The sequence below is a fragment of the Tachyglossus aculeatus genome, chromosome 9, assembly GCF_015852505.1.
Source record: "Tachyglossus aculeatus isolate mTacAcu1 chromosome 9, mTacAcu1.pri, whole genome shotgun sequence".
Lineage (NCBI taxonomy): Eukaryota > Metazoa > Chordata > Mammalia > Monotremata > Tachyglossidae > Tachyglossus > Tachyglossus aculeatus.
The window spans coordinates 59,388,238-59,407,740 of NC_052074.1; the positions used below are offsets into that span (position 1 = coordinate 59,388,238).

At 49.3% G+C, this 19,503-nt stretch overlaps 1 protein-coding gene across 1 annotated transcript in view; it reads right to left on the reverse strand.

Moving 5' to 3' along the window:
• Window positions 1–833: 833 nt before the first annotated feature.
• The window catches only part of TTN (titin), a 326,517-nt gene continuing 307,847 nt past the window's right edge, over window positions 834–19,503 (reverse strand). Inside the window, exons 176-192 of the mRNA XM_038751738.1 lie at window positions 18,675–19,268; window positions 18,264–18,551; window positions 17,861–18,160; window positions 17,159–17,461; window positions 15,780–16,082; window positions 15,086–15,670; window positions 14,530–14,835; window positions 14,096–14,395; window positions 12,895–13,470; window positions 11,706–12,011; window positions 11,021–11,614; window positions 5,139–10,783; window positions 4,893–5,049; window positions 3,336–4,006; window positions 3,089–3,242; window positions 2,267–2,569; window positions 834–2,131 (exon numbers count right to left, since the gene is read on the reverse strand). Coding sequence (XP_038607666.1) covers window positions 1,833–2,131; window positions 2,267–2,569; window positions 3,089–3,242; window positions 3,336–4,006; window positions 4,893–5,049; window positions 5,139–10,783; window positions 11,021–11,614; window positions 11,706–12,011; window positions 12,895–13,470; window positions 14,096–14,395; window positions 14,530–14,835; window positions 15,086–15,670; window positions 15,780–16,082; window positions 17,159–17,461; window positions 17,861–18,160; window positions 18,264–18,551; window positions 18,675–19,268 — 11,684 coding nt within the window. The 3' untranslated portion in view covers window positions 834–1,832. The remainder of the gene's footprint in view (window positions 2,132–2,266; window positions 2,570–3,088; window positions 3,243–3,335; window positions 4,007–4,892; window positions 5,050–5,138; window positions 10,784–11,020; window positions 11,615–11,705; window positions 12,012–12,894; window positions 13,471–14,095; window positions 14,396–14,529; window positions 14,836–15,085; window positions 15,671–15,779; window positions 16,083–17,158; window positions 17,462–17,860; window positions 18,161–18,263; window positions 18,552–18,674; window positions 19,269–19,503) is intronic.

The window sequence follows — 19,503 nt, forward strand, 5'->3', positions numbered from 1 at the left end:
ACAAGCACCACAGTCATTAGTATTAACTGGAGTTACTAATCCTCCATTCCCTCTTAATTGCTCTCTATAAAGGATCGTCAATTTGAGTATTACATGGCAGAGTGACCCCAATTTAAATCTCAGCAAGTAAAAGCTCTCAAATCTGACAGTAGGGCAGATAACGATGGGATATACTGCTTGAATCAGAGGAAGCGCATCACTGGCAAGAGCCCGGACTTGGGGGTCAGAGTCATGAGTTCTAATCCTGGTTCCGTCACCTGTCTGCTGTGTGACTTTGGGCAAGTCACTTCACTTCTCTGGGCCTCAGTTACCTCATCTGTAAAATGGGGTTTAAGACTGTGAGCCCCATGTGGGACAACTTGATCACCTCGCATCCCCCCAGTGCTTAGAACAGTGCTTGGCACACAGTAAGCGCTTAACAAATGCCATTACTATAATCATTATTATTTTAATACTACTTTTAAACTCTCAAGTTTAAACGGTGCGTTCTTTTAGAGAGAAGGACAGATCTGATTGTGCTGCCGTTTGTTCTGCCCCTGCCTGTGTTTCTCCCTCTGTAGCCACTCTGTTCATTCCCCTCCCCGTCCCCTCCCCGCCAACTTTCTCAGTCCTAACTGATGTTGTAGAAATTGATTAGGTAACGTAATCCTTTCTGGACATGTGAATTCATTAAGGACTAAATCTGGACTTTGTTTCTCTTTCCCGAGGTACCATTAGTTTGGATCTTTGCCTTTCCCAAGGGATTTCGCTTCTCCCTGAAAACATTTCTGGGATTGAATGAAAGTGTTCCCCAAATTAAACTGCCCCTGCCCCCGCAAAAAGTCAATCAGGCATTTTGAGGTGCTGAAAGCATGCTTTATTTCAATGATACTAACTCAAGGAGGTTCAACAATTGGCTAGCAATGTAATTTACTTCTACAATGAAAAGACCTACATCAGATTGAATTTGAGGGCACTTGGGTGGTTAACAACAGCATTTCTGATGTTCCGTTTTTCCTTCCTTGCTGTGGTCCATGCTTAGTTGCCCAGGACTGACAGGTGTACTACAACTCTACGACTACCAAACAAACACAACCGTAGCACCCGGGGAACCTCCAAGAGGATGCACTGCTTCTGCACTGGAGTACTTGAGTGGCTTGTGAAATGAGGGAATGGCCAGGAGGTGTTACTTTTTTCAAGCCACCCAAGCAGTCAATGTGTCAGAAGCAGCACAAAGAGAGTGGGAACAAAGTGTTGGCCGTTTGCACTTTGCTCACCCAGTCGTACGTCTTTGAAAATTAGGAGTGTGACATCATCAGAGAGCACGTAAGACATTCAAGTGCTGCTTACAGGAGGGTATTTGCAAACATCACCGATGCCTTACATTTCTGATGCCGTTAGTATTCGCACGGGTACCAAGTAGCGCGTGCGGCATTTTCTCTTAGGTGTAGGACAACGTCAATGGGGACTTTCTCAACCCATTGAGGCCTTCTTAGTCATCAACATTGTGTTGAGGCACAAAGATTAGGAAGATGTCGAGCAGGGTATTCGTTCCGGATGAAACTTTCTCCTGCCAACGGTGAGTTCCAAAAGTTACATGGTAAAAGGTCACAAAATAAAGGGTACAAAACTCCATAACCGTTACTCCGGCTATATACAAGTATGTACAGGTCGACGACAAATGTTTACCGTTTCTGAGTCAACAGCACTGGCAATAAATCATAATGAATAACTTTGGACTTTGTCTCTTTTAGGTCGGTACAAAAATACTTTTTCTATTTACAGATCGGAAAGTTTAGTCCATACAAATCACTTGCAAAAAGGCAAGTGGAAAATACAAGAGCGCAGGCTCTCTAAATGGATCGGATATTAATATTCACAGTGGCAGAGTCAGATCCGAATTCATTCCCCAGACTCAGGGTGTAGAGTCCGCCGTCCTTCTTCTGGACATCCATGATGATCAGGGTCGTCAGGTCATCGGTGGTTTCGATATGGAATCTCCCGTGCTCTGCTTGACTTTGGATTTGTCTCCCACCGTGGGACCACGATATTTCAGGAGTGGGTTCCCCTGAGAAGGCGCAGGCCAGGGTGAGCACTTTGCCTTCGTCGATGCTGATGTCAGACGGAAGAGCTTCGATTTTGGGTGGAAACCCTTTTGGAAGGGGGAAGAGAGGTTTAAGGTTCATAGGTACTGAAAAAGATGTTCCCCTTTCCACAGAATTATGCTAAACGCCATTCCCAGGTTAGTACGGGTTGTCTACCTCTACTGGTAAATTTTTTGGCTCACCTCTTCCACCTGCTTTAAGCATTCTACTAGTTGAGCTTTCCAGTTGTGTCATACTAGCTTTTCCCATAATACTGCTGGAACTCATCTCTACAAAGGATCCTTCCATGGAGGACATGCTTTGGGCGGACATGCTTGCAAATTTCATTTCAGTCATGCTGCTAGTGCTGCTACTGCTGAAACTGCTGAAGGAGGCCTCTTTTTTAGAGGCGGACATTTGGACTGACTGAGAGGAGAAGCTTTCTTGCATGCCTGCATCACCACTTGTCCTCAAAACTACCTCCTTTGAAGGTTCTTCAACTAGAGCTGTGGAGCATAGCAGATAGACAGTGAGACATCCAAGAAGCTGATGAGATCAATCATTGACTTACAGAAAAGGAAAACAGTGTCGTACATCCACACATGCGTATGTACATACATACAAACGTACATACATACAATGCATCAATAGCTAACCAAGTCCAGGTCAGGTATAAAAGAAATTTTCAGTCACCAGCAGTCTATTACATGCAAATGCTAAGGGTCATCAGGAAGAAAAAGGTTATTGGAAGAGAGAAAATTACCTTTGGGTGTAGAAACACACACACACACACACACACATACACACATTTATGCACTCAAATAATGGACTCATGTTTTTAAGTGTGAATTTCACAGTGCTCTGCTTAGACACAATTAACTTGTCAAAAGGCACAAATCGGTCCAAAGTGCCTTGTGGCATATATCATCCAATGAAGCTTAGAGATGTCATTCTGCTCTCTGGCAGGACACATCGATAAAGAGGTCTAGCCAACCACGCCAAACAGAGCTGAAAGGAAAACTTACGGAGCACAGTCAGGGATGCTGTAGCGGAGCACTGTCCGTGGAAATTTTTGGCCTTAACTGTGTATTTCCCACTGTCGCTTACTGCCGCGCTTCGAATTTCAAGGGAGTAGGCGTTGCGGGAGCGATTTACTCTGACGTTGGATGAAACTGAAATCTGTGAAGCGATAAAATTGGGTTTTGTTAAGATCTACAGGAGCAGGCGATTACTGTGGGTTCTCGAGGGTAGGGCAGTCTAGAGGAAACTTACAGGATGGTTGTTCTTAAACCATTCAATTTCCGGAGACGGATCTCCACTGATTTCACAGGAAAGGAGGACCGCCTGTCCCTCGTTAACATTCTGGGATCGGGGCTGCGTGATGAAGGCCGGGGCATCCGAGCGCTCCTTACACAGGGTCATATCGAACTGACACCTGACGATGCCTTGATTAGTTCTTCCCTCACAGGTAAGGATGCCTTCATCTCGGCGACTGGTTTTCTTGATGGTTAGGGTATGATCGTTGCCGGAGACGCCGAATCGGTAGTCTTCTGAGTTAGAAAGCTCCACCCCATTCAGCACCCACTTGACATCAGATGCGCCGATGATGTTGGCTTTCAGAGTAACTTTCTCACCTTCAGACACATTCATTTGAGTGGAGAAAGCTTTGGCTTCAGTATGACTGATGTCTTCTGATACCCGGGCCTTTTTGACGACTTCTTCCTGGACAACTGCTTTTTCGAGAGAAGACACTTCTGATTTCTTGATTTCTTCAGAAATCAGGGCCTTTTGGGAAAATTCCTCTTGGGCAGCTGACTTTTCTGAGGTTTTGACTTTAGAGACGGAGGCCTCTCTGGAAGTTTCTTGGAGAACTGCTCTTTCCTGAGATGCCACTTCAGAGGTTTTCAAAGCGGATACTTGGTGGGTTTCAGCGTCTTTGACTGCTAGAAAGCAAATGGAAATCTTAAATTGGAAACACACTTTATTCTTGTCTCTTCCTAGTTGACATATAGAAAATTCTGAATGCAAGACAGCTGGTGGTATTGCCAGAATTCCTGGAGACTGGTTGTTATTGTTTAGGGCTTTGTGAATTTAAATCAGTTAGGTTGTCCTGCAATGTAAGGAGCTCAAACAGAGGGAAGCAGTGTGGCCTAGTGGAAAGAGGACAGGCCTGGGAGTAAGAGGACAAGGGTTTTAATCCTGACTTTACTACTTTTCTGCTGTATGACCTTGGGCATGTTACTTCATTTCTCTGGGCCTTAGTTACCTGTAAAATGCAGAAGACGACAGTGAGCCCCATGTGGGACATGGACTGTGTCCAACCAGATTAGCTCAAATCTTCGGTAGCACTTAGAACAGTGCCTGGCATATAGTAAGCACTTAACAAACATCATAAAAATAAAACACACACACACACACACACACACACACACACACAGAGCTTCATCATTTTACAGACTCTCATTGGGAGGGCTTGGGGAGTTCTTAATTCAAAACTTTTTGATGCTATATTGGGAGGTCTTCCCTGACTAAACGCCCCCTTTCCTCTTCTCCCACTCCCTTCTGTGGTACCCCGACTTGCTCTTTTTATTCCTTTCTCCATCCCAGCCCAACAACACTTATGTACATATCTGTAATTTATTTATAGTACTTTATGACTGTGAGCTCATTGTTGGCAGGGAATGTATCTGTTTATTGTTATATTGTACTCTCCAAGCACTTAGTTCAGTGCTCTGCACACAGTAAGCTCTCAATAAGTATGAATGAATGAACCAATTCCCTCAAGAGTGCCTTTCAGACAAACGCTAGACAGGGAAACCCAAAACCTACCTTTTACTGTCAATCTGCAGCTAGAGGAAGCGGAGCCTGCTGAATTTGTGACTGTGCAAGTATACAGTCCAGCGTCTGAAGTACCAGTCTCCCGGATTTCCAGGTGGAATACTCCTTTGCCTTCAGATATTTCGTATTTCCCACCTCGTGCCAGAACCTGCGGAGCATAAACAATTTAACGTTCCTTCTCCATCCGTATGTCCCGCCGGAGAAGAAAATGTGAAATGACGAGTAAGGAGATCATACCTTTCCGTCTTTGGTCCAGGTGGCAGTTGGGCAAGGCTCTCCCGTAACGTGGACCGTTAGCTTGGTGACGGAGTCGGAAGATACAGTCGTGTCTTGCAGCCCAGTAGCAATGACTGGCTTTGAGGTGGCTAATTCCAGTGGTTTCTCCTGGGGTTTCTTGGCCTCTGCTGGTTCGACGCCTTTCGGGGAAGGCGTCTTGGTCTCGGCTGGCTCGGCTGCTTTAGGAGGTGGTTTCTTGCTCTCTGCTGTGCTTGACAGCTGGTCGTAGATCTTTTTAAAGGCCTGGCCGACAAACTGGAAATCGGTCTTGGAGGCTCCGCCCTCTCCGGAGATCTCGCAAACATAGTCACCGCGATCGGCTTCGGTGAGGTTGTGGATTTTGAGTTCGTAGGTGCCGTCTGAAGAACGGTGGAACTGGAAGTGCCCGTTTTCCTTCAGCTTCTTTCCGTCTTTATACCACGCTACTTCCCTCGCACGTAAGACGTCGCTTTCAACCACACAGTGAAGCTTGGCGGTGTCTTCAGAAGCTTCTGCTTTCAGCGGCTGAATGATCTTCGGAGGAGCGGGAACAGGGAGCTGCGCTTTCTCCTTTGGCAGAGACTTGGTTTCTGAGGGCGGCGGGGCCTTCGGGTGAGGAGTCGCCGGTTCTGGGGATTTCACTCTCTTCGGGGATTTAATTGCTTCGGGAGACTTCACCCGGGGCTCTGGGGATTTGACTTTGGGAGGTGACGTGACAGCTTTTTCCGGAACCCGGCTCCTTTGAATCGTCAGAGTGAACTGGGCTTCCTGTTTACCTTCGGAATTTTCCACCACCACAGTGTAGCTGCCTTCGTCGGCAGCCCGAACCGAAGTGATCTCAAAGGTGGATTTGTATTTCGTGGTTGTGATGTGGTGGCGGCCGGACGAACCAATGACCTGGCCCGCACGGAACCACTTGACCGTGGGCACTGGCTCCCCATCGGTGTCACAAGAGAACCGGGCAGACTCGCCTTCAGGTACAGTGATGGACCGGGGTTTGGTTAAAATTCGTGCTGGCAGAGTGGTCTTCAGCTTCCTGTGCACCGTTCTCTCCTCCGCTGACTTCTCCTCCAACGCGTGGGCTTTCATGTCAGCCAAGGCCTGATGATCGTAAGAGGAGAGGGATTCCCTGGTCTCCGTCATCTCGGACTTGACTTCCCTGACTGAAGAAGAGGCTTCCATCTCCGACGATTTCTTAAAGGACGAGACGGCGTAGGCCTCGGTCCTCGTGAGGTCGGGGAAAATGGGCCTCGAGACCTCCTCGTCTCTACGCCGCGAGGTGTAGGTGGTGTAATCCCCCCCGGTCACGTCTAAAGTGGCATAGTCAGAAGCTTCGCCTTTGTAGTTGGTGCACACAGCCCGATAGGTTCCGCTGTCATCACAGTGGCAGTCAAGGATTTCCAGGGTCAAAACGCCGCTGGTGTTGGTGAAGTGAATCCTGTGGCTCTCTTGAATTTCCACACCATTGTGATACCATTTCACTTCGCCGGTAGGCTTCGATTGGATGTTTAGAATGAAACGGGTGTTGTGGCCGCAGGGCACACGGTGGGAGCGCATCCTCAGGGTGATGCGGGGCGCGTGGTCCAGGGTGAAGGGCTGCTGGCTCAAAACTTCGTATTTCCTCTCAGATGTTTTCTGAGTCTTCAGGGCTGCTTTCATGGACTCGTACCGGGAGAAGATGTCGAACCTGGCTGTCCTCTCGAACCTGGAGAGGGACCGCTCGCTGGAGACGGGACTGGGGGACCGGGGACGGGTCCTCTCCGGGGTAGGGGACCTCCTCTCGGGTTCGGATTCCTCAGCAGGCCGGGAGTGGGGTCTGATGAGCTCTGACGCCGGCCGCATGAGTTCGATATAGCTCGGAGACAGGGACCGCCGCCTCCCCAGCAGCCTCGAGACCGACGAAGACTCTTGATGTGAGCGTCTGGAGGTTTCTATCTCTTCTTCGAATTCCGTGATCTCGGTGATCTCGATTTGCTTTTTGGATTTCTTTCTCGACTTCTCCTCCTTGGCCATCTGGTCAAGCTCGCTCCTGTACTCCGAGAGTCGCTGAGTGGCGGTGACCGGACGGAGCAATTCCTCATCCTCCTTCTCGGCCATTATTCTCTCCCGCTGCTTCGCTTGTCTCTGGGCCGCTCGGTCGTGACGCTCCCGGAGTTCCCTGTAAGTCGTGCCAGTTTCCTCTTTGGTGGGGATGTGGTAAGTCGAGTACCTCTGCTCTCTCCTTCGGGTGTCCTCTACACTGATGTGCGCCCTCGGGGAAGAGTAGCGGAGGGAGGAGAGCTCAAATCGGGGAGGGCTTCGGCTCGGCGGGGAGGCGGAGAAGCCCAGTTCCAGCTCCTCTTCAAGGCGCAGCCTCTCCTCCTCGGTTCTCTTCATGGCCAAGTAATCGTCGATCGGGAGGAGGAGCTCTTCGTCGGACAGGTCGCCGAGGGATCGCCGCCTCGGTCTGTAGTAGAAGTAGTAGTCGGGGGAGGGGGTGCGGCGGCGGGCTGGTCTCACGGTTTCCAGATCGTCCTGAGACAGCTTGGGGATACGCCACTTGGGTCTGTATTGGTCCGTGATGCGTGGCAGAGGCATCACATAGAACTGTTCCCACCTGGAAAGGCGAATTCGCTTGGGTCGCTTCTGTACCATCCGGTCAAGTTTCCCTGGCATCTCAAACTGATCCCGGAGCTTCTTGTACCACTTCATGTCCGACATGGGCACAAACTGTTTTATGTTCTGGTCTTCCTCCACCGTCGTTCGTTTATACCTGCGTGGCTCCGGTATCTCGTAGGGCATGCGCAGCCTTCTTTCTTCCTTCTTTTCCTCCTGCCGCAGTTCAAATTCACCTTTTACGGTCTTGGTGCTCACGGCGGGTTTGTAGAGGACGGCGGCTTCCCTCAGAGCCTCCTGGGCTACCTGGGTCAGGGGCATGGACTCCGTGCCGGACAGAATCTCGGCCATCCGCAACGTCTTGTCGATCCGCCTTTGGACGTGCTTTTCCCGCTCTTCCTGACTCTTGTACTCATGCTTGACGTACCTCAAGCGCTCCACTTTCAGGTGAGCCTGGCACCCGGTAGACCCGGCGCTGTTGGTGGCGGTGACTCTGTAATAGCCCGTATCTTCTGGCAAAGTGTCCCTGATGTGCAGAGCGTAATAATCCAGGCCCTCGTGGACGATCTCAATATTGGCGCCAAGGGATAGGGGCTGGCCGTCTTTCTCCCATTTCAACGTTGGGGTCGGAATGCCAGAGACTCGGATCTCAAAGCAGACGCTCTGGCCCTCCTGGCATTCTGCGTTTGCCAGGAGTCGCTTGAACATCGGTCTTAGGGTCGTATCCGCCGAAGGGGGGTGGGGGCTGACCGTCAGCTTGGCTTTGCAGCTGTCTTCCCCATACTTGTTCTTGGCCAGGATGGCATATTCCGCGTCGTCATCTAGGGACACGTTGTTAATCGTCAGCTGATACAGGCCTTTGTCGGACTCGAACGTGTACTTTTTGTCATCGTCCCCGGGCTTGATTTTCTGACCGGATTTAAACCACGTCACCCGGGGCTCGGGGTGCACCGTTATGGTGACTCCAAACCTGACCGTTTCACCCACGTAGGCGGTCCGGTTGTAGAGGGGCAAGGTAAATTCTGGTGGCCTCTCCAGTAGTCTCATGGTATCCGCTCTGCGCCTCAATCTCTTTACCGTTCTCCGGAAGTAGTAGTCGTAAACTTCTCTCACGCCTTGGACAAACAGCTCTGCGTAGGAACTGTCTTCACCGTAGTCGTTGACTACCTTGCACCTGTAGGTACCGTCGTCTGATCTACGGATGTCTTTGACGTACATGGTGGCCAGCCCGTCCTGGTAGGTGATTTCATACTTCTCACTGTTCTCCAGCTGTCTGATGCCAAAGTACCAGGTCACCTGGGTGGATTGATCGTAATTTTCAATCTTACACACGTACTTCACGTGGCTGCCTTCTTCTCCCACGGCGTGCATGATCTGCCCGGATACGGGGCCAATTTCAATGGACGCAACTTTGACTTTAGCGATGTTCACTCCCCTCTGAGATCTGATGGCCCCGCCGCAAGAGATTCGGGCTGCGGACACCACCATGTTCAAGTCTTTCTTCACCAGGGTCTGGTAGTAACGTCGGTGTCTCAGGTTCCTGATGACCTTCGTGCTGATTCTGTCCGTTCTCTGCTTCAGCCAGGAGTGCTCCAGGGCTTCCGCTGCTGTCATGCGAGATTTTCTTTCTTTTACCAACAGGCGGTCGACGAAGTCCATGGCTTCGATGCTGATGTCCTTGAACGCTTCTTCGTCGAAAGTGTATTCGGCATTGATGATGTTCTCAATGACCTGTTGGTTCGTTTCAGCGAGGAAGGGATTGATGCCGCTCAGCAGCACATACACCAGGGTCCCTAGGGACCACATGTCGGTAGCTGTGCTTACTACATCGTGCTGGTGTACTTCAGGCGCGTAGTACTCTGGGGTGGTGAAGAGGAGTCTAAAGTTGTCCCCAGGCTTCAGCTGCCTGGCCTGACCGAATTCGATGATCTTAATCGTGGAACTTCTCCTCGTTTGGTAAATTATGTTTTCGGGCCTAATGTCGAAGTGCCCGATGTTATGGCTGTGCAGGAAGTCGAGGGCTTCGCAGACCTGGCGCACGTAATTTACAATTTCTCTTTCAGAAAGTTCAAATGCACTTGTGTTGATTCTCTCAAAGATGTCGAGACCAGATATGAATTCGAAGATCATGACTAACTCTTCCATGCTTTCAAATGATTCATGGAGATATAAGATGTTCTTGTGCCTGGCGATGTTCAGGATGGAAATTTCCTTCTTCACCAAAACCTGGTCAGTCCCCTTGACTTTGACAAACTTGGCCATATACGTCTTTTTAGAAGAGGTTTCGACGCAGCGGTGGACAATTCCAAATTGGCCGCGCCCAAGGTCTTCTGCAATCATGTATCTCTCATAGAGTTCCTTGGTGGATGAGTGAGAGGCCTTGGATGTGACAACCTCTCTGGTTTCATCCACCTCTTCGTCATAGTTCATGGCTCTGGTCTTATCTTCCTTGGTTATCGTTGGCTCTGTAGGTTCTGAAGGCTGGCTCAGTCCAAACTTATTTTCGGCTATGACCCGGAATTGGTAACTGGTCTTGCCAAACAGGTTAACCACGGTGTACCGTGTTTCACGGGCTTGGGCCACGCGAAGCCACCGCTCTGCTGTGGTGGCGCATTTTTCAATGATGTAGTTGGTGATTTTGCTGCCGCCATCGGAAGCCGGCTCAGTCCAGGTCAGGTTGACGGAATCTCTTGAGACGTCGCTCACCCTGACTCCCCGAGGGGGGTCCGGGACGTCGGCTACGTCCAGCTCGACCGTCTTCTGATCGATGCCGAACCTGTTCTTAGCACACACGACGTAGAAGCCGGCGTCTTTCCTCTCCACGCCGTTGGAGAACACCAGCGATGTGAAGGAGCGGGTGACGATGACTTGGTAGTGTCCGTTGTTGTCGATGAGATCTTGGCCCTTCTGCCAGGTGATCACTGGATCTGGCTTGCCGCTGAAAGGGATCTTGATGCTGATCACTTCGCCCCGGAGAGCGTGAACTGCACCCATGCCTTCGAGGTTCTTGGGCAAGTGGATCTTAGCCGGGACTGTACCGAAACAATCAGACGAGAATGTCCATTAACACCGTAGGGTAGAGACAACGACTCTTCCAGTGAAGAGACTGTAAGCTCGTTGTGGGCAGGGAACGTGTCTGTTTATTGTTATAATTGTACTCTCCCAAGTGCTTAATACAGTGCTCTGCACACAGTAAGTGCTCAGTAAATACGATTGAAAATGAATGGGGAGATCACACCACCCAGACCCAAGCTCATGAGGTACATTACCTTCTACTTCCACCGAGGCAGTGCCAGAGACGGATCCTCCTTGGTTGGTAGCTCTAACTTGGTAGACGGTGGCATCGTCATCCGTCACGTTCGTGATGACGAGCTGGTAATAGCCACCCTTAAATTCTTGGGACTTATACTTTTCACCGTCTGCCATGATTTCTTTCCCCTGCCTGTACCATTTCACCACAGGCTTGGGGTAGCCCGTGACTTTGCAGACCAAAGTCGCGTTACTTTGGTACTTGACGTTCAGGTTTCTCAGTTCTTCTTTAAAGTGCGGGGCTTGAATGGTCACGTCGGATTTAGGATTGACGGGCTCGGATAGCTCGCTCCATTCGCTTTCCCCTCCCAGGTTTTCACATTTCACCCGGAACTCGTACTCAAGACCTTCAACAAGGTTTTTCACCGAGTAGACGGTTTCGTGAATTTCTTCTGTGGTCACCGCAATCCACTTGTTTTGTTTCTTTTCACGCTTCTCCAGGAAATAATTGCGGATTTTTGCACCCCCATCACTAGGAGGGGGTTTCCAGGACACCACGCAGGAATCCTTCGTGACAGCTGTCACGGTGGGTTTCCCAGGAGCGGAGGGCTTTTCTGCAAGAAACGAGACGGTTTGAGTCCTTCGTCGGAACTGGCATTCGCGTGACCCCCAGGGAGAGAGGGGGAGATCTGCGCACACACTTACCGAATGGGCTCTTGATGATAACGATGGACGAGACCTCGAGGGGCTCGCTGATGCCAAACGTATTCTGAGCAGAAACGCGGAAATAATAGCCGGCATTTTCGGTGAGGTTAACGATTCGGCAGGTTGTCACCGAAATGGCCGATGATACCAGTTGCCATTCTGCGCCTTCCTTAGCCTCACATTTCTCTACCACGTAATTGGTGATCCACGATCCTCCGTCGTCTGCCGGGGGCTTCCAGCTGATGACCACCGAATTCTTTAACAGGGTCTCGATGACTATGGGCCCCGTGGGCTTATCTGGTTTATCTGGAAGAGGAAGCCATAACCACTCAGTCAATAGTGTTTATTGAGCGTTTACTGCATGCACAGCACCGTTTTAAGCACTCGGGAGACTACAGTAGCCTTAGTAGCCATAGTCCTTGGCTTCAAGAAGTTTACAGTCTATTGGGGGAGAGGGGTGCAAAAGTAAATTACAAGTAGGCAAAAGCAACCATCATCATCCATGACATTTCATTCATTCACTCAGTCGTATTTACTGAGCGCTTATTGTGTGCAGAGCACTGTACTAAGTGCTTGGAAAGTACAAGTCAGCAACAAATAGAGACAATCTCTGCCCACGGCGGGCTCACTGTCTAGAAGGGGGAAGACAGACATCGAAACAAGTCAACAGGCATCAGTACCCTTTGAGTGCAGAGCACTGGAGTAAGCGCTTGGGAGAGTACAATACAACAGAGATGGTACGCATGTTCCCTGCCCAAAGAAAGCTTCCAGTCTAGAGAAGCAATGGAGTATAATCATAATAATAATGCTGGTATTCGTTAAGCACTTACTCTTGCATCAAGCACTGTTCTAAGCAGTGCTAATGTGTCAAGCACAAGCTAATCAGGTTGGACACAGTCCTGTCCCACACACGGCTCACAATCTTAATCCCCATTTTACAGATGAGGTAACTGAAGCCCAGAGAAGCTAAGTGACTTGCCTAAGGTCACACAGCCAACAGGTGGTGGAGCCAGGATTAATATCCAGGTCTTTCTGACTCTCAGGCCTATACTCTATCCTCCAGGCCGTATCTCCAGGGGTGCAATGAATGGGGTGCGAGTAACCAAATGATGTTAATACGTACGATATTAGTTTTCTTCCTCTACTTCCCCCCAGACTTTCCCCATTGGGAATGGAAAAAAAAAATTACCTTGAATGTCCACATTCAGGACAGTGTCAACAGTTCCAAAAATATTGCTCAGCTGCACTTTATATTTCCCGGCATGGGTCTTGTGCTGGACGTTCTTGATGATCAGATGAGTGTAGTGCTCGGTGTTTTCAACCGTCACGGTCTCTGAATCTCTCAATGGCTTCTGGTCATGGAACCAAGTGATGGCCGGGACTGGGCGGCCAATGTACATGACGTGCAGTCGGAGGGTGGATCCCACGGCCGCGTAGTACTTCTCTTTCAGCGGGTAGCCGGGGTGGAACTGGGGAGTCGCTTGTAACAGCAGCTTGCTGCTGGTTTCCACCTCTCCAACTTCATTGGTCGCAGTGCAGGTGTATAACCCTTCATCCTCCTGTTCCTCGGTCATCACGGTCAAGGTGTGCGTGCGCCCGTCTGATGACATTTTGTATTTTCGGCTCTGAACCAGCTCTTTCCCAAAGCGTTGCCATTTTATGTCAGGAAGGGGCCTGCCCACGATCTGACATGAAAGCTGAGCAGCTTCTCCCAGTTTAGTGGTGACATCTTTCATTTCTTGCCGGACTCCTGGTGCCTCTCCAGCTAAATGGAAAACGTTAGAAGGAGCGATTAGTTCCTTTATTGTTACTGGAAACTCTGGCCAGTGGGCCCTGCCTTGACGGATGGGATTTGTTTATCGTGGACTGGCAAAGCTAAGCTCCCCTCCTGGTGGAACCGGCTCTCTCTCTGATTGTCAGTCACAGTCAATCACATTTATTGAGCACTTATTGTGTGCAGAGCACCATACTAAGGGGCTTGGGAAAGTGCAACACAACAATAAACGGACACATTCCCATTTACCTAGGCTCCTGCCAGCAAATCTATGTGGCAGTTTCCCATATCGGGCCACATCTTCTTTAACTAGAGAACTAACTTGTCCACATTACTAAGGAACACCGTCTCTGGGTAGCAGCTTTGTGAAGGATCGTAGGAGTACTTGAACCTCTTGAGGGATTTTTAGAAATTCCGCTTTGGTTTCTAGCAGCCTAACTTACAGAATAGAGCCCAGTGATCCGGCAATCAAATGATGGTATTTGTTGGGTGCTTACTGTGTGCAGAGCACTGTATTAAGTGCGTGGGAGAGTACAATACAACAGAGTTGGTAGGCCCTGCTCGCAAGGAGCTCCATTCGGCGTCTTACCCAAATGGAGGATTTGGACAAACTTACATGTCAATTTCGTCTTCACAGACATGGCAGTTCTTCGAGGTCTGCTAGTTCCAGTCTCATTTTCGGCAAAAACTCTGAATTCGTATTCTGTGGCTTCCAATAAACCGCCGATGGTGAACTGCCTGTCCTTGATTCTATCCTTATTGCACTTCTTCCAGGCACTGTCTCCAGACTGCCGGTATTCAACCCAGTAGCCAAGGATCTCTTTGCCGCCATCACATTCAGGTTTCTCCCATTGGAGTGTGACACTATCTTTTGATATCGACAGGATCTCGATTTCTCCGGGCTGGCTGGGTTTATCTGGAGCAAATAAGTGTTTGAAAAGACGGTTAGACACTCTCTGAAGTCTGTCGATCTCCGGTATTTCAAGATCACCCTCCCCCCCAACCGTTTTGGAGATCTGAACGGACTGCCCCCCCAAAATTTTTTCTTACCGAACGGATCCTTGCACACAACAGGTTCAGAAGCTGGACTGGTTTCGCTCAGGCCGACATCATTCTGAGCGATGATACGGAACTGATATTCCGCATCGGGGACCAGCCCTGTGACCGTGTACATCGTGGTGGTGATTTGTGTCTTGTTATGTCTGACCCATTTTTCAGTGGATGTTTCCTTGCGCTCGATGTAATAACCGGTGACACGAGACCCTCCATCGTCTTTGGGTCTGGACCATGACAAGCTGATAGAACTCTTTGTCACGTCGAGGATTTCTGGAGGGTTGCTTGGTGGCTCCGGAGGATCTGCAGATGTTCAACGAGAAACAAGAGTCCGGGCTTAGAACGGCACTGGACCGAGCTGCGATTTCACAAACTTAATTCATTCCATCTTATTTATTGAGGGCCTACTGTGTGCAGAGCACTGTATTAAGTGATTGGGAGAGTACACTATAACAATAAACAGACACGACCCAATGAAACGTGAGGCAGTTGTTGAAAGGCCTTTTTTTAAAAGAAGGAAAAAAAAATCAAAAATCCACAGACATGTACTTACTCAGTGGTGTTTTGGGTATGACTGGCTCTTCGGATTTCAGAGGTTTGCTAATGCCAAACTGGTTTTCCGCTGAAACCCGGAAGTGATATTCTACGTTCTCTTTGAGGCCTTTTACCACGAGAGAGGTGCCCCTGACTCTGGAATCGACGGTGTACCAGGCTGCCTTGGGCACTTCTCGCCTCTCAATGATGTACCCGGTAATGTCAGCCCCTCCGTCATCGGCGGGAGCTCTCCAGCTTACTCGGACCGAGCGAGCTTGTATGTCGTCGTATTCCAGGGGCCCCTCTGGAGGGTTTGGACTGCCGATCACTCGGACCTTGATGTAAACAGCCTTCTTGCCGCACTTGTTTTCAAGAACCAGATCGTAACTTCCAGAGTCTTCCCTCTCTGCTTCCTTGATCACAAGCTCGGTGTGGGTGTCAGAAGTGGCGATCATGGCTCTCTTACTGACGTCCTGGCCTTCCTTGGTCCATTTGCATATTGGGATTGGCTTGCCTTTGATCGGCACTGTGAGCCTGATGACTCCACCTTGTCTTACAAAGACACCCTCCAGGTATCTTTCGTCCAATTCGTAGTCGGGATATTCTGAAAACCAAAAATTAGTGTCAAAACATTCGGTTACACTTTGCCTTTGGTCAACCCAACCGGGATCGCACGTTAATTCCCGAAGGGATCACTGGATGGCAAATCTTACCAAGCATCTCCGTAACTTTGACGGTGCCAGGCACGTCGGCTGGTTCTCCTGGGCCACCAGCGTTGCACGCTAGCACACGGAATCTGTATTCGGCACCTTGAGGGAGATGGGTCAGTGTGTATTCTCGGATCTTTGTTGGCGTTGTATTGCATTTTGTCCATTCGTGCTGGTCCACCTTCTGCATTTCAATCAGGTAGCCAGTGACTTTAGATCCTCCCTCATCCTCTGGCACACTCCAGGCCAGGGAGACTGATGTCCTTGTGGTGTCAGTAACTCTTGGATTTTGGGGCTTCCCGGGAGGAGCTAGAAAGAAGAACCACCGATAGAATGGAGTTAAAAACTGCTCTCCATTTAGTTTTGAGAGGTCAGTGAGACCGAATAATCATTCAAGTATTTGTTAAACGCTTACTATGTGCCAACCACGCTCCTAAGCGCTGGGGTAGAAGCAAGATAATCAAGTTGAAGACAGTCCCTGTCCCATATGGGGCTCACAAGTCTAGATTGGAGGGAGTAGGATTTAATCTCCATATGCTGAGAAGCAAAGTGGCTTAGTAGAAAGAGCACGGGCTTCGGAGTTGGAGGACGTGGGTTCTAATTCCGGCTCCCCCACTTGTCTGCTGTTTGACCTTGGGCAATCCACTTAACTTCTCTGTGCCTCAGTTCCCTCATCTGTAAAATGGGGATTAAGACATGGGACAACGTGATTACCTTGTATCTTCCCCAGCGCTTACAGCAGTGCTTGGCACGTAGTAAGCGCTTAACAAATACCATAATAATAATAATAATAATTTTCCAGGTGAGGAGACTGAGGCCCGGAGAAGTGAAGTGACTTGCCCAAGGCCACTAAGCAGACAAGTCGCAGTGCTGGGATTCAAACCCAGGTCCTCTGACTCTCAGACTCATGCATGCTCCTTTCACTAGGCCACATTGTTTCTCTGATGATGACCGATAAAGTGAAAAGGAATAATAACAATAATAATAATAATAATTGTGGTTAATTGTGGTTAGCCATATATAGTTAGTTGTGGTTCTAAACATTGGGGGAGGTACAAGCTAATTGGGTTGGACACAGTCCCTGTCCCACATAGGGCTCACAGTCCTAATCCCCATATTACAGATGAGGGAACTGAGGCACAGAGAAGTGACTTGCCCAAGGTCACACAGAAGACAAGTGGCAGAGCCGGAATTAGAACCCAGGTCCTTCTGGCTCCCAAGCCTGTGCTCTATCCACTAGGCCATGCGCTTCTGCTCTGCATTTATTTCGAACAACCAGTGATGTGCTTTCCCCAAATGGTATATATAAAAAGATATAGAAAAGCTATCCATCTTTCTTTCTTTTTCCACTTAACTCTCCTTTATCTAGGCAGAAAATGATTTACCAATTGGATCCATGGCAACGGTCGGCTTGGAAGGACGACTCGGTCTGCCAGGGCCTCGGGCGTTGATGGCTGTGATGCGATGTTCATATTCCAATCCTTCAATAAGGCCAGTGGACCGGTAGCGAGTCATCGTCACGGGGACTTTATTGACCCTGACCCACCGGTCGGCTCTGACCTCTTTGCGTTCCACAATGTAGCCAGAGACCTGTGAGCCTCCGTCGTCTTCTGGTGGATACCAGGTAAGTGTCATGCCGTCTCGGGAAACGTCAAATACTTGGAGCGTTTCTGGGGGTCCGGGAATACCTGTAGGAAGATAAATTGCTGATATAAAAAGAAACTTGGTACTGTAATGGGGATTCTTGAAAACACAACCTTAAAGATACAGGCTGTGGTCGTGACTTTTTTTTTATTACGGTAAACAGTGCTTATAGACTAAGCTGAGAGCTACAATTCTTTTATCTCCCCTTAGTTCCCTAAAAGTTCATCCAGTCCATTTTCCCAGTGACTTCTCTAAATTTGCCCTTACTGTAAATCCATCTGCAGCTTTTCAGCCGGGGGTGAGGTGCGGGGTGGAGGGGGTGTGATGATATATGAAATATAAATTAAGCTGTGTAGATTCCAAAAACCTTTAGGATAGCCTTGCGTCACACCATCCAGATTGTCATTTTTTCATGTAGGGAATTAAGGGGAAAGTGAACTTACTGATGCTGCTTCTGCATTCTACCACCTCGGACTGCAGGTACGATCCAATCCCGAAGCGGTTGGTTGCGGCCACCCGGAACACATACTCGTTTCCTTCCGTCAGCCTGGAGAATTTAAATGTCGGTCGAGTCACCGACTCGGACACTGGCAGCCATCCAGGGCGATGGGCGTCTCGCTGCTCCACCACGTAGCCGCTCAGAGGGGCACCGCCGTCCATCTGGGGTGGCTCCCAGGAAATGGTTATCGAGGAGGAATCAATTTCCTCAATCTTGATGGGGCCGGTGGGTGGGCCTGGCTTATCTGGAAAGAATCAAAACCGAGGAATTCATTCCCGTTTCAAAACCAAACCTGAGGTACAGACTCGGTATTAGCCTCCCAGCCCAGAAAAGGTAAATTTCCTTACCGAGAATGATAACTTTGATCGTTTCTGAGGTACTTCCCGTCACGTTCTTCAGCTCAAGGGTGTATTCTCCGGTGTCTCTTATCGTGGTCTCCCGGATGGTTAACTTGGATATTTTCGTTTGAGTTTCCACTGTGATGCGTTCTGATTCTCGCAGTTTGGACCCCGAAAAGAACCAGGAAGCAGCTGGAGGGGGTCGACCAGCAATTGGGATAACCAACTCAACTGGTCTGCCAGCTGGAACATGGACAGTTTTTTGAGGCATCCCAGATAGATCAATCGTCGGCAACACTACGGTGGGGGAGAAAAGAGCAAATGTTCATTATATCAGTTCTCAGGATGAAGCAAACAAACAAAAAACAGGCATTTTGAGTTCCCCCTCCCTGATACCTTTGGAGCTGTTGCAATACAAACCTCGTAAGTCTTGAACGGTGACTGCTGTGACGATCTCTCTGGGCTCAGACACCCCTTTCTGATTTTGGGCCCTAACTCTAAATAAGTACTGCTCTCCTTCATTCAGAGAGATGACCGTGTGCTCCAAGACCGTAGGCTTCAAGGTCGCCACCTTCATCCACCTTTCTGTGTCGGCTCTGCAGGCCTCAAGAATATAACCAGTGAGCCTGCTGCCACCATCATAGAGCGGTTTCTCCCAGGCAAGAGAGACGCTTGACTTGGTGACGTCAACCACTTCCAGCTTTTGAGGCACCAAGGGGACTTCTGAGACCAGGACGGCATCGGACGTTTCACACGGCTCCCCGATTCCATAGATGTTCTCTGGCAGCACTCTGAAATAATACATGGTTCCTTCCATGAGGCCAGAAATCCTATACAGCGTCTTGCTACATTTGGTGGTTACGGTTTTGAATGCCCTCATCGCTGCCTCCCGTTTCTCGATGATATAGTTAGTGACCGGTGCTCCACCATCAATCGGAGGGATCTCCCAGGTGATGGTCACAGAATCCCGCGACACTTCTTTAACTTTCACTGATGGAGGCGGACCAGGGGTATCTGAAAAGGGGAACAAAAAAACCAAACACTTTTCTCACTATTTGAGCTGGCAGTGGTGACGGACTGTCAGCAAGGTGCTAGGCACCGAGTAAAGCACAGAAGGCATGATTTCTAATAATAGTAATAATAATTGTAGTACTCGTTAAACACTTACTATGTGCCAAGCACTGTACTAAGCACCGGGGGGCATACAAGACGATTGGGTCGGATACAGTCCCTGTCCCACACGGGGCTC